We start from the raw sequence: 13,344 nt of genomic DNA on the forward strand, positions 1-13,344 counted from the left end.
ACCCTGCGGGGCAGGGCTGCCTTTGCACCCGCGGGGAAAGAAGGGGGCCTCTGGGGGGGCTGCACCGGCTCTCTGAAGCTGCTGGCTTTTTCCGCAAGCGCGGCACCAGTGGGGTTTCCACCCGCGATTTTGCTGCTTTCCTGCCCCGGAGCCCGCGGCGTGGGCGAGCCCGGCTGCCTGTCCCTAGACCGTCTCCCGCTCTGACTGCCCACGGGAGCCCTTCGCTGGCGACAGGCTTTCACTCCCAATATGACAGTATTTTTAAATCTGGGACCTGTGTTACACGTTTCCCTAAAGATTTTAGTGGATATTTTTGTAGACTTGAAACTGTACAAACCCCCCCAATAATTATAAAGAGCTGTGTATTCTTTGAAGGCTAAATTCAGAGAAGAACATTAGTCTATAAGGCTCAGATTCATAAATAATTTGCCTTGGAGGCTATGAACCTAAAATACTGCAGGACATATTTTAAGCAGCCCTGGTAAAACTGCCAGGCCCTTAAGAGGGGTAAGATTCAAGAACCTCACCCTTGATATTGTTGTTTCCATGGTCCTTCCATTGCCTGGGCTTTTTTCAGTCCCCTGTTGGTGTAACGCCTGTGCACCAGCCAGCTGAAGCGTAGGCAATAGCTTCAATGGCCCCTGGGCTTCATTCTGGAGCAAAATGCAATTAGCTTGTCTGTATTAAAGGCAGCAGTCTGACTCGGAGGTCCTGGTGTTCCTGAGTGCTTTAAACAGCCTGTGTTCACTAGGTAGGTGAAAGAAAAGTATCCGACCATGTTCTGAAGCGAAATGGTAAGCTTCTGGAATCTCCTCAGAGAGAGCTAACCAAGTAAGAGGGATGTTTGGTGTTGGCCAAATGCTGCAAAGTGGTGCACCTAGGCGTTAGCTGTTTGACCTGTGTCTTTTTAAGACTGGGGTCAGAGGTCCATGGCGAGTGCAGTATTTTCTACTGTGAGCTAGCCTCTCGGAAGTCTTTTTTGTTCAGTTTTTGCTGAACTTTTCTACTATAGATCTTTTTTACAGAGGCAGAAGTAGGCTTGTAGCTAAGGTACTTATGGTGCCTTGAAAGTAATCTTTGTGGATCCAAGGGGGTAGGAACTCTGCAGCTTAGCTCTTAAGAGGGGGAACTGGGCTGGGCTTGGCTCATGGTGCACTTGACAGTGTGCATGCTATGCGGGGAACCTATTGCCATACAGGCAGCACCCTCTTCCCCCCACACAAGTCTTTATATTGTGGAAGTAAATCTCTGTAAGAAGTGTCAGAGCTTTGGGCAGTATCTGTAAGGAGGAGTGCTTAAGGCTGAGGCTTATTAATGGGCCTTAGGATGTCTGCACGCTAGATCACAGTTGATTAATACGCTCGTACAGGACCACGCTTTTTTCAGGGGGGCTGTTAGGTTTGGTCTAAACTTGTTTGAAAGCCTGTGTACCATAGTAAAAAAAGCAGGGAGTAACTGGAATAGGGTCCCTTTTTCCCCCAGCTCTGTCTTCTAGCTGTTGCTGGGTGTTCAGTTCAGCTGTTGCAGCCAATGCCTATCCACAAGTGTGTGAACAGATACTGAGGTCTCAGCTATTTAAACTCTGACACCTGTCTTCCTTCTCTTGCAGCTGACATCAGCCTTGCAGACTGGGGTCGCAAGGCCATTGAGATTGCGGAGAATGAGATGCCAGGGCTGATGAAGATGCGGGAGATGTATGCTGCATCAAAGCCGCTGAAAGGTGCACGTATTGCTGGTTGCCTTCATATGACCGTGCAGACGGCAGTTCTCATAGAGACCCTTATAGAGCTGGGAGCTGAGGTAAAGTGTCTGAGTTTCTCCTTCAGTGTGCTCTTAGGTAATGCTCAGCCTGGGGCACTGCTGCTGCTTATATAACTACCTTAGGGGATCTTGGCAAATGTCTGTACTTTTTGGAAGAGACCATGCTGCAATCTCCAGGTGAATGGATTATGTCTTCTCTCATTAAGCAAAAAGCTTGTCATCTGTACTGAATGTGCCTCTGGGATGTGGTATGTGTCTTCCCCCGGTCAAGCTGCATCTTCATGAGTGTGTGTTTTGGGCTGGGTTACTGGCTTCGGCGGCTTCGTCAGCTGTGTGTACAGCACCCTGGGCAGCAGTGCCGAAAGCTGCTCCCACGCAATTGTGTTGTGCTCGGGCATGCAGTGCTGTTGCTGGTAATGCTGAAGCTCTAGTGACTGCCTCCAGCACAGATTAGCCTGTATTAAGAACCACACTGTGCCCTGGTAAAGTCAGCAAAAACTGATGAAGCTTTCTGAGGGCTCATGCTGGCCTTTCAGCTGTGCAGGAAAACCAACAGTGTAGTTCAGTGATTGAGGGCTGGGGACTTCACTGCCTTTGAATTTGTTGTGTGACTGGACTGGTTACCCTGGTCCATATTAAAGACTGAGACGCTTATAAGCCATTACTGCACTGTGTCCTGTGCCTGGCTTGCTGAATGAAGTCCACAACTGAGTGTCCACTGTAAAGGGCAGGAGGAGAGCCAGGCATCTGAACACAATCCACGTAGCTTGTGTGCTGAGCAGGGAGCTGACTGGAACTTGATGGTGGATTATGTTAAATATGTATGTGATCTGAAATTCCTTCTTCCTGAAGTTTAACTGCCTGAACTCAGGCTGCCCAGAGGTGCCCTATATGGAGTTCCTCCATGGGAATGGTTAAGAGTTGAGCAGTGTCATGCTGACCAAAAGGTACTGGGAGAAGGGGAAGCTTTCTCTTGGTAGCAGCTAAGGCATTTTCTCAAAAAGTGGAGCGGGTGGGTCTAGACAACATGCTAGGGCAGCCTGGGCAAGGTACATGCTGTTGTGCAGGCGTTCTCCATCCTGTTCAGAGCTGTTCCACGGTTGCAAATGGTGCAGTGCTGAAAGAGAGCTTTCATGTGGAGGTACAGTCCTGGCCTTATTTCAGTCATGCTGTGTATGAAACTCTTGTCCCTCTGCAGGATTTAAAAGAAAGCAGTAGCCCCTGAAATTTGGAAAGCTCCTTGCTGCTCCTGTTGGTTGCTGTATCCCAGTATGGCTGGCCAAGGCAGCAGCTGTGTGCTTACTTAACCATTGCCAAACTGCTTTAATCTGAGCACAATGCCAAACCAGTGTTGTGTGGGATTCATCCAAGTCATTCAGGGAGGTACCTGCCAAGATTTGATTCCTCTAAGCATAAGTTATGGTTGTGCCTTTAAGATGTGTGCTGTTGTGTTAGCTCTTCTCTTGTCTTGATGCCTGCATGTTAGTTTAGACTTTGACTTGAGTTTGGATTCATCTGTTCTGCCAGAACTTTTGACCCTGGGTGGAAGGAGTGAAACTCTGATGAAACCATACCCTACAAAATATATAGTGAATGTAGTTCACTGCAGCATAGTAATCTTGGTATCCCATTTTTGCCTAGGTTAACAAATATGGAATGAATACTCTGTGCCTCAGAGTATAAGTTCTAAAATTGTAATAAAAATGCATCCTCTTCACAACCAGAGATACAAATATTAGACTGTGAGCCCATCCGATATACCAGTTGTTCTAGGGTCTATACCGTTATCACAAACTGGTGTTACACATCTCAGGATGCAGAGGCCTATGTCTTGTATGAAGTGCTTAAGTGTGAACTGTATATAGATATTCTGTATACTTTGAATTTCATGACATGTGATGTCATCTGTACTGATAATGGGGGGAGCTTAGAAAAACCTGGGTGAGGAGGTGCAGTGCTTAAGGTTATGAATTCAGTTTTCCTGTGCTCCTTCCAGGTGTCTTTTCACTGGCAAGTGTTGGTTGCGTGGGCTCAGATGAGGTGCTTCCTACTGCAGCCCTTGCTTTGAAGGGTCAATTATTGATAAAGTGGGATGAGTATCTGAAAACAGGCTGAAGGGTTATGCTTTATTGCCCTCTCTCCTCAAGGTCTGTTATAAATAAGCATGCAAATACCTGCCAGTCAGCCCTGTAGGGAGCAGAGTGAGAACTTGTGTATGGCTCTGTGATGTGGTGGTTTCTGTGCCCGTTGCGGTGCTGCAGTAGGTATGCAGATACTTTTCAATGCAACTTGGCATCATGCTGTTGCTTTTCTAGGTGCCTGTGCCTAGTTATGAAATCTGTGTGGAAAGCACTTAGCTCAGCTGGAAAAGCTTCCATGACTGGAGCACAGAGAGTTGGGTGAGCATAATCTTGGAGAATGCCTGTTGATGGAGTGTAGTGTTTCAGCTGCATTTCTGACTCTGAGTGCCAGCAGGTGTGTTGCTGCATGTCTATATCCCTCATGGAACACTTGCTATGTGGCTGTTCTGAAAATTTGAACTTTATTGAGCAAAACTTTCTAAACCCACCCTACTGTGCACTTCCTGAAGATCTATAGCTGAACGTACATTCTGGTTGTCTGGCAAAAAGTCTCATGAGTAAGGAGATGGCCAAATACGTGGCACAGTTAAAGCTCCATTATGTTCTCTCCTGAAGTGACATTATTTTCCCTGGATTAGTCAGATACTTAGTTTTTACCTTAACTTTGCAGAGCTACTGAGAAAGGCAAGAACCTGCACTAATATGCCCTTCTGCTCTTGCTCCCTTTTTAACTCCTGTGTCTGGAAGAGTGCCTGATATCTCAGAACTTTGTTCAGCAAACAAAACTTGGGTTGTTTTCCAGGTGCAATGGTCAAGCTGCAACATTTTCTCCACTCAGGACCACGCTGCAGCTGCTATTGCGAAAGCTGGTATCCCTGGTAAGTTTTCCATGTTCTAATTTGGCTGAGTTGAGGTATACTGCCTGTTACAGCTAAATCAAACTGTGGACAAATCAAGCTCTTCTGAACAAGCTTCAGAATAGAAATAGCCCATCAAAAGCAGTGATTGTTACAAAACAGGACATTTGATCCAAGCTGCATTGCATCAGACTATGCATAGCACTCCTGACAATGGCTGGTGTTAGGCTATGAAAAAGCCTGGCTGTATGTCACCAGCTTTAAGCCTGGTCATTAAGATGATTGAATGGGCTGCGTAATTAAATGGATTGGTGCGTAGGTGTGTGTAGATGAAGGTGTTTGGTGCTTTGCAGCAAGCTTGGTGCTAAATAGGGGTTGGGGAAGGGGTGTGCACCCTGTTATGGTGACCAGGTCAATACTCAAGGTATTTTTAGTCTAGAGCTAGGCCAGCTGTGTTGCTGCCTGATATCCCTGAAGTGGTTTATCAGGATGCTGCTGTCACCTTCCAATAAAGAGCAGTTCCTTGCAGATCAGTATGAATACATTAAGCTATCTGCTGTGTTACTCAGCTTGAGGACATAGTCGTCATGGCTTTGTGCTGGGAGCTGCATGACCTGAGCCTGGATGTTGGCAGAGGCTGAATCTGATTTCTGGCAGCCTGGTTCTTTGCTCTATGAGGTGTCTTTGATTTCTATTATAATTGGCTATTGCCACAAGTCTTTCCTGGCGTGGTCCATTCTAAGGTAACAGAAGAAAGTTGTCCCTTCATCAGCTGCTTTGGCATTACTAGCTGCAGGCACCACCTCCTCTGCCTCTCTGGCATGTGACGGCAAAGGACCGGCAGGACTCTCTAGATCTGATGTTGGGATATTGCCTTCCTTACTGCTCTCAACACCCAAAACTCAACTGACGAGCACTTTATAGGTAGAGTGTTTGTCTAAGTTTTTGACCTCTGCCCTTGGTATTCTTGTCTTGTGGAACTTGCTCTTTTTGTTAATATTGCACTTCACATACTGAATTTACGATACCTTGGGGGAATACCGATCCTTTGGATACAATATGAGGTACTGATGCATGTTTCTTCAGAAGGGGCAATTGCATGATTGGCTCTTTCTGCCTCAAGGTTAGTTTTCTGTGTGAACAGTGAAAACATTACAATTTAGCCAAATGTTAGGGTATGTAAATATATGTTTTAATGGCTGAGTACTGCTGAGGTAGCATGAAGCCAGTACAAATGACTGGAAAGGCAAAAATACTGCTAGATACAACATGCTAGAGGTAGCATGTTGCTGGTGGTAGATGTACTGATACAGAAACATACCCTAGTAAGAGCAGACGTGGCATAGCAGCTTGGATTTTAGCACTGTGCTAGAGACTACAATTTAAACTCAGTTGCTGAAGAGTTTGTAGTCTGGTGCTTAGCTTATACTAAAGTCTGGTTGCTCTTTTCTGCTGTGCTGGAAAATGCTGTAGTTGTGTTTTCATTTGTCTGTATCAATATATCCAGTGGCTATTTCTAATTCCTGATAATGTAGGGTGTATTAGGGGAGCAAGTGGGGTGTTGTCGATGTGAGTCTGCTTTAGTTTGCTTTGCATTCTTCCTCTTGACATGGAAGAAGAGTAAGGAGAGCAATGAAGTGTCAAAATTTTGACCAAGTTTGTGGCCTAGAACAGAAGGCAGTGTGATTTCACTTCTACTCATTCCGAGATTCTTTTTTTTCAATGCAAATGTCTTTTCTGGCCTGCAGGCACAGATAATCATCTGTCTGTCGGCTCTGCCAGTGAGAGCTTCTGATGAAATCTTCCTTTGGCTGCTTTAATACATGCTGAGTAAGAAACTGGCTAATTGTATGTGTTTGTTCCTGTGTAGTGTTTGCCTGGAAAGGGGAGACCGACGAGGAATATTTGTGGTGCATTGAGCAGACCCTGTACTTCAAGGATGGGCAAGCCCTCAACATGATTTTGGATGATGGTGGAGATCTTACCAACCTAGTTCATACGAAATACCCGCAACTCTTGAAAGGTGACTTGTATTTTGTTTTTTTCAGGCACAGTTCTGTGTGGGAGGCTGCTTAGGCAGTCTGTTTCTGTGGGAATTCCCTGCTGGTGTAAAAGGGGTGGGGGAAGAGGGACAGGCATGTGCAAACAGGCTGTGAATGAGTCTATGAAAATTGCTTACAGTTCAAGAGCAGAATCTCTTACCTGTAGGAGCTGTTTCTATTGCTGTTCTCTAGTATATAAGCTACAGTGACCTGTCCTTCTGGCCATCCTTCACAGTACCCATTACCTGAGAATGACCAGTGGTACTGCTGACTTGCCAAAAGCTTCCTGGAAATGGGCTGTGTTTTAGAATTGTTCAATGTCTGCTTGTGATTAATATTTTTAACATTAATGCTTTTTCTTCCGCATCCTTTTAGTGTACCTCTGGATGAAGTCATGATAACCTGTAGTCTTTCTTGGAAGGGGAACAGTTTTCTACCTTACATAAACTACAAGGCATTAACTCATTCAGTTTGTCAGCAAAGATGCTGATGAAGTCAGATTTTGGACTCTTGCTTTGTTGGCTTATTACCTTCAGTGTAAGTTAGTAAAACTGAAAACAGTTCAGTGTGGTGTTGCTAGCACATGTTTATGGAAAAAGATTTGTCTGAAGAGAATGTGGCATGGCCTGCAGTAGCAGGCTGATCTGTGCCTGGCGAGTATGACAGTCTTCTTAGCTCTGCCAGTGTCCATCCATGCTGCTGCAAGCCACAGGTGCCTAAGGGCGTGTTTGATCTGGGATGCAAAGAAAATTGGATAGTGATATGGGGTGGAAACTAAACTGATACAGTGAGGGTGTGCTGATGTTTGTTCTTGGTCTGTGGAGGTGAGGTTGCTGTAGAAGCCTGCTGGATCAGTGCTCCTCTGACTCTTGCACTGCTTTAAGAGGAAGCTGTGGGGAAAAAAATCTGAAGGTGGCAGGCCATGGGTAGAGCTCTGTGAGAGGAGTCTGGGGCTGCTCCTCACCATGTGCTCATGCAGGTAGGGGTACCAGCATGAGAGGGAACTTCTATGTGAGAGGCCTCACTTTCTCCTTCATCCTCAGCTTGATGTAACTAGTAATGTGGTTTAACTCCAGCTGGCAACTAAGTACCATGCAGCTGCTTGCTTACTCCCCCCACCTCTTGGTGAAATGGGGAAGAGAATCAGAAAAAACGCAAAACCTGTGGGTTGAGATAAGACCAGTTTAATTGAAATAAAATAAAATCATAGTAATGAAAAGATAACAAAAAGAGGTAGGGAAATAAAACCCAAGAAGGACAAGTGATGCACAATACAATTCTCGCCACCTGCTGACTGATGCCCACCCTGTCCCTGAGCAGCAATCGCCCACTCCCAGCCAACTCTCCCCAGTTTCTCTACTGGCCATGCTGTTCTATGGGATGGGATATCCCTTTGGCTGGTTGGGGTCAGCTGTCCTGGCCGTGCTCCCTCCCACCTTCTTGGGCACCTCCTCGCTGGCAGAGCATGGAAAACTGAAAAGTCCTTAACTTAGGGTAAGCACTACTTAGTAACAACAACTACAACATCAGTGTGTTATCAGCATTGTTCTCATACTAAATCCAAAACCCAGCACTATACCAGCTACTAGGAAGAAAATTAACTCTATCCCAGCCAAAGCAAGGACAGTATCCACCCCTTATTCTATACTATTTATGTCATGCCCAAGTCCCACGCTTTCCAATACATCCCAGTTAAGACAGGAAAGGTGATGGTGGCTTTGATATATACACACAGATATCATTTCCTTAGTCTATGGGCCGTATCTCTAAAATGTTTGAGTTCATTTAGTCCATGACTTTGGGCTTCATCTACTGTAACAGTCTTTCAGGGCAGGAAAGACGATGTGTAGTGTTGGATTGTTGCATGCTGAAGCCAGTTCCGATTCCATCACCACTGCACTTGTCTGGTTTCATCAAAGTTCATTCTTCATTAATCTGGGTGATTTTTACTGTAATACCCTTGGTCTGGCATATAGCCACCATAGAAGTGGTGATATACAGTGTTATATAGCAATTAACATCATGCAATTTAATTAATTGGCTATTCTCACCCAAAATCAAATCCCCCTGAGGTACGCATCAGACTTTCTTATCCTCACACATTACCCACCGAGTGCACCTAGGTCCTTGAGCAAAAGCAATCCCATGAATGGGTTTGCCTTTGCCTGAGGCAGGAATAACCCAGACTGTTTCCCCTGGCATATTTTTTGTGTGTACTGCAGGAACTTTATCTTTCTACAGTACATAACAGTTTTGATTGGGTAGGGCCAGCCCGATTGGCAGACCAAGTGGCTTTGGTTAAATGTGTATCCCAGTGTTTGAAGATCCCACCACCCATTGCTTTCAGTGTGGTCTTTAATGTTCCGTTGTATCATTCAGTTTTTCCTGGAGGCTGGTGCGTGATAAGGCTTGTGATGTACTCATTCAATGCCATGCTCTTTGACCCAGGTGTCTATGAAGTTATTTTGGACGTGAGTCCTGTTGTCTGACTCGATTCTTTCTGGAGTACTGTGTCACCGTAAGACTTGCTTTTCAAGGCCTGGGATAGTGTTCCAGGCACTAGCGTGGGGCATGGGGTATGTTTCCAGCCACCCGGTGGTTGCTTCCACCATTGTAAGAACATGGCGCTTGCCTTAGCAGGTTTGTGGGAGTGTGATATAGTCAATCTGCCAGGCCTTCCTTTCAGCCATCCTCCATACCACAGAGGCTTTAGCTGCTTGGCTTGCTTGATTGCAGTGCGTGTTTCACATTCATGGGTAACCTGTATAACAGTGTCCATGGTCAAGTCTACCCCTTGATCTTGAGCCCATCTGTGTTGCATCTCTTCCTTGATGGCCTGAGGTGTCATGAGCCCACTGAGCTATAAATAATTTACCCTTATGTTGCCAATCCAGATCCACTTGACCCACTTCGATCTTAGCAGCCTGATCCGCGTGTTGGTTGTTTTGATGTTCTTCAGTGGCCCGACTCTTGGGTACGTGAGCACCTATGTGACATACCTTCACAACCAGGTTCTCTAGCCGGGCAGCAGTATCTTACCGCAGTGCGGCAGCCCAGATGGATTTACCCATCAGTAAAAAGACGTATTGCTTCTCATTTTCTGGTAATTTATTGTAGCATGGAGCCTCTTCAGGACGTGTCACCTCCTCCTCTGGTGACATTCCAAAATCTTTGCCTTCTGCCAGTTCATGATCACTTCCAAGGTTCCTGGATGACTGGGGTTTCCTTTTCCAGCTTATTGTGTGATCAGTGCGACCCACTTACTCCAAGTACTGCGAGTTGCATGGGGTGTAGAGGAGACCCTCTCTTTGAATATCCATCACAGCACTGGCAGCCGAGGCGCCAGGAGTACCAATCACTTCTGAAGCAGCTTGAACCCATTCATAAGCTGGCAGTATCTTTTCCAGTTGGAATACAGTTGGCCTCAGATCCTCTGTATCCCTGTCTCCAAAACCCTAGAGGTTGACCTCAGGTCTCCCTGGGTGCTTTCTGCAAGAGGCTCCAGGCAGGGCCATTCTCCCTGGCTGCAGTGTAGAGCATATTTTTTACATCTTGCCCTGCTGGGGCTGGCCTAAGGGCTACTGCATGAACTATCTCCTGTTTAAATTGTTCAAAGCCTTGTTGTTGCTCAGAACCCCATTTGAAATGATTTTTTTTCTGGATCAGTTGATAGGGCTTGCAATCAGACTGTAATTTGGAATGTGCCTTCTCCAAAAGCACACCATGCCTAAGAAAGCTTGTGTTTCCTTCTTACTAGTTGGTGGAGATGTAGCTGTTATTTTGTGGATCACCTCTGCTGCCAAAGGGATTGAGAAAAATGCATTAGTGATATCAGTTGTGGAATACCCCTTGGCTGCCTTTGATTCCAGTTCATATGGAAGTTCTAGCATGTCTGGCACAGCAGCACACACGGCCATGATAGTCTACTGTTAGTCTCTGTTCTCCATTGGACTTCCACACTGGCCGTATGAGACTATCAAAGGGTGAGCAAGTCCTGCTGATCACTCAGCTCTCCAGTTGACGAATCAGCTTATGGATGGGAATAGGGGAGTCTCGGTTGGTGCAATACTGCTATCAGTGCACCATTGGGGTAGTGATTGGCACCTGTTGTTCTTCATCCTTCAGTAACCCCATAACGGAGAGGTGGTTCTCTGAGAGACTGGGCAAGGTAGACAACCACTTAATTTCCTCCACCTCCAAAGCAGCTGTACTGAAAGCCCACTGGTACCCTCTTGGGTCCTTGAAATACCCTCTTCTGAGGTAGTCTATGCCAAGGCTGCATGGAGCCTCTGGGCCAGTCACAATGGGGTGGTTTTACCACTCGTTCCCAGTCAGGCTTATTTCGGCCCCCGATACAGTTAGCTGTTGGGATCCCCCTGTCACCCCAGAAATACAAATGGGTTCTACCCCTTTATAGCTTGATGGCATTAGGGTACACTGTGCATCAGTGTCTACTAGAGTCTTATACCTCTGTGGGTCTGAGGTGCCAGGCCATCAGATCCACACAATCCAGTAAACCTGGTTGTCCCTTTTCTCCACCTGGCTGGAGGCAGGACCCCTCTAGTACTGGTCATAGAATTCTCCACTTAATACTTGTAGAAACGGATTAGAATTCCTTTCCATAGAATCAGGAATAAGATCAGCCCTTCCATGCTGTCTGGGGAACTGCCCACTGGAGACTGGAGCAGCAGTTTTCCTGGAAGAACCCCCATTTATGATTGTTTTTTTTCTTGCAGTTCACATACCCATGTCTCTAGGGTTGAGGTAGATTTTCTGTCCCACTACTTCTTGTCCTCTCTGTCCCGCAGGTAAAACCACAGGGTACCCCGTGGTGTGTACCCTCTATATCCTCTCTCTTGAGCAAAAGAACTCTTACTGTTAATAGCTGAGATACTGGTCTGTGTAGGTGGGGAGTAGGACCTGTCCTCTTTTTGTTGCTGGAGCTCCTGGAACAGTTTTTCACACTTTTCAGACAGTTTTTCTACAGGCAAGATGCAGGTCCATAGGGAGGAGGAGAGATTTTTCATATTGCTGAGTTGGCAAGCCACTTCATCCACTGTCGGTGCCTCTTTGTATCTCCAGGTCATTACTGCCAACGAGTTGGCATACGATGATGGTGTATTCTGTACAAATTTCTGCCTCATGGATGAAGTACATTGGACTTTGTCTGGATCTGTGAGTGACTGTGTATTGTTTGGGTCATAATAAATCATCTATAGCATGGCTAATTCCCTCAGGTACTGGATACCTCTCTTTCGTGGTGGTCCACTTGCCTGGGTGACGTAACATCTTCCCTGAAGGGGTACCTTTCCTTCACTCTGGACAGAAGTCACCTCCAGAGGCTGAGGGCTTGTGTCTCTTTTCCAGTCTCCTTGTCAATGCCCCCTTGCCTAGAAAGTGATCCCAGCTACTTGGCTTCCCCACCCTCTAAATCCAGGCTACTAGCCCCCTTATCCCAGCATCGGAGCAGCCTGGTGATAATGTGCTCACCTGACAACAGCTGGAATCTTTTCATATATTCCACAGCTCACTCAGGGATGAGGATTGGGTGGTTACCTCTTGTTCTGCCTCTTCCTCCTGTTGTTGTGATGGCCCTGCTTTGTCCTCTTTTACTAAACGGGCTGTCTTTCATGTGCATGTCATCTTGTGTATAGGGGCGATTGATACCGGCACAGGTTGGTCTTCTGGTTTAGTTGCAGGGGTTGGAGTAGCCGCAGTGCCTGTGGCTTTGTCGTTAGATCCAGAGACCTTCTTTTCCCCTTGAGGGTACTGGATAGTGTTGAACAGGGCTGAGTAGGCATGGGCCAGGCCCCAGCACATTGCAGTGATTTGTGTTTCTCTGGAATTGCCAGGGTGACAGCATACTTTTTCCAAATATTTTATTATTTTTCCCAGGTTCTGCACTTGTTCAGGAATGAAGTTCCAAAACACTGGAGGTGCCCACTGTCCTAGGTACTTGCCCATACTGCTACTTATAACTATCCAGCTTTGAGGCAGATCACTGGGTGGTATTCTTAAATAGTTGTTTAACCTTAAACAAGACCTGGAACACATTCAGAAATATGCTGGTTCCTAGCAATATGACCATGCTGGTTTCAGCATCCCAAGGATATTAAAAACTTTCAAAATTCTCAAACGCTATTGTATTTAGCTAGGAGGAGAAGGGGAAGATGTGGAAAGATGTCTCCTCTGTAGGTTGGCTCTCCGAGGAGAAAAGGTAGACGATGTAGTTATGAATAGTTTCCGATAGAGGGCTCCTGGGGTATGGAGGTGGTGGCAATGCTGAGTGCAAATACCAGGTTAGTCTCATGGCCAGCAATTCTATCACATCATAAACCGATGTTACATAGTACAACAAAATGATAACCTTAACCCAGCCCCCAGAGATGATAAACATCACAACAGGGAATATGTACAGCAAGTAAGGTGTTACACAGTGCAACTCTTGAGAGCAAATAAATCAACATTGTGACCAGCGACTATTAAACTAATATAATGAATGCTTATAACAGATTTGTTCTAATGTGTTCCAGTGAGATTTGTTATCTCAACCCATTGGGCCACACATTGGTCACCAAAAAGGATGGTTGTGGTTTAACCCCA

General features: G+C 46.0%; 1 protein-coding gene across 1 annotated transcript; it reads left to right on the forward strand.

Annotated features, from left to right (window-relative positions):
• Nucleotides 1-1,609: 1,609 nt before the first annotated feature.
• On the forward strand, nt 1,610-9,761 carry LOC104162405 (adenosylhomocysteinase B-like; the record flags this gene model as incomplete). The annotated part of the gene is made up of 5 exons (XM_009701120.1): nt 1,610-1,800; nt 4,645-4,720; nt 6,570-6,722; nt 9,121-9,212; nt 9,636-9,761. Coding segments are annotated over 5 exons (638 nt in total), but the record flags the coding sequence as incomplete, so codon positions are not given.
• Nucleotides 9,762-13,344: the final 3,583 nt, after the last annotated feature.

The sequence above is a fragment of the Cariama cristata genome, unplaced genomic scaffold (genome assembly GCF_000690535.1).
Source record: "Cariama cristata isolate BGI_N322 unplaced genomic scaffold, ASM69053v1 scaffold7375, whole genome shotgun sequence".
NCBI classification, from domain to species: domain Eukaryota; kingdom Metazoa; phylum Chordata; class Aves; order Cariamiformes; family Cariamidae; genus Cariama; species Cariama cristata.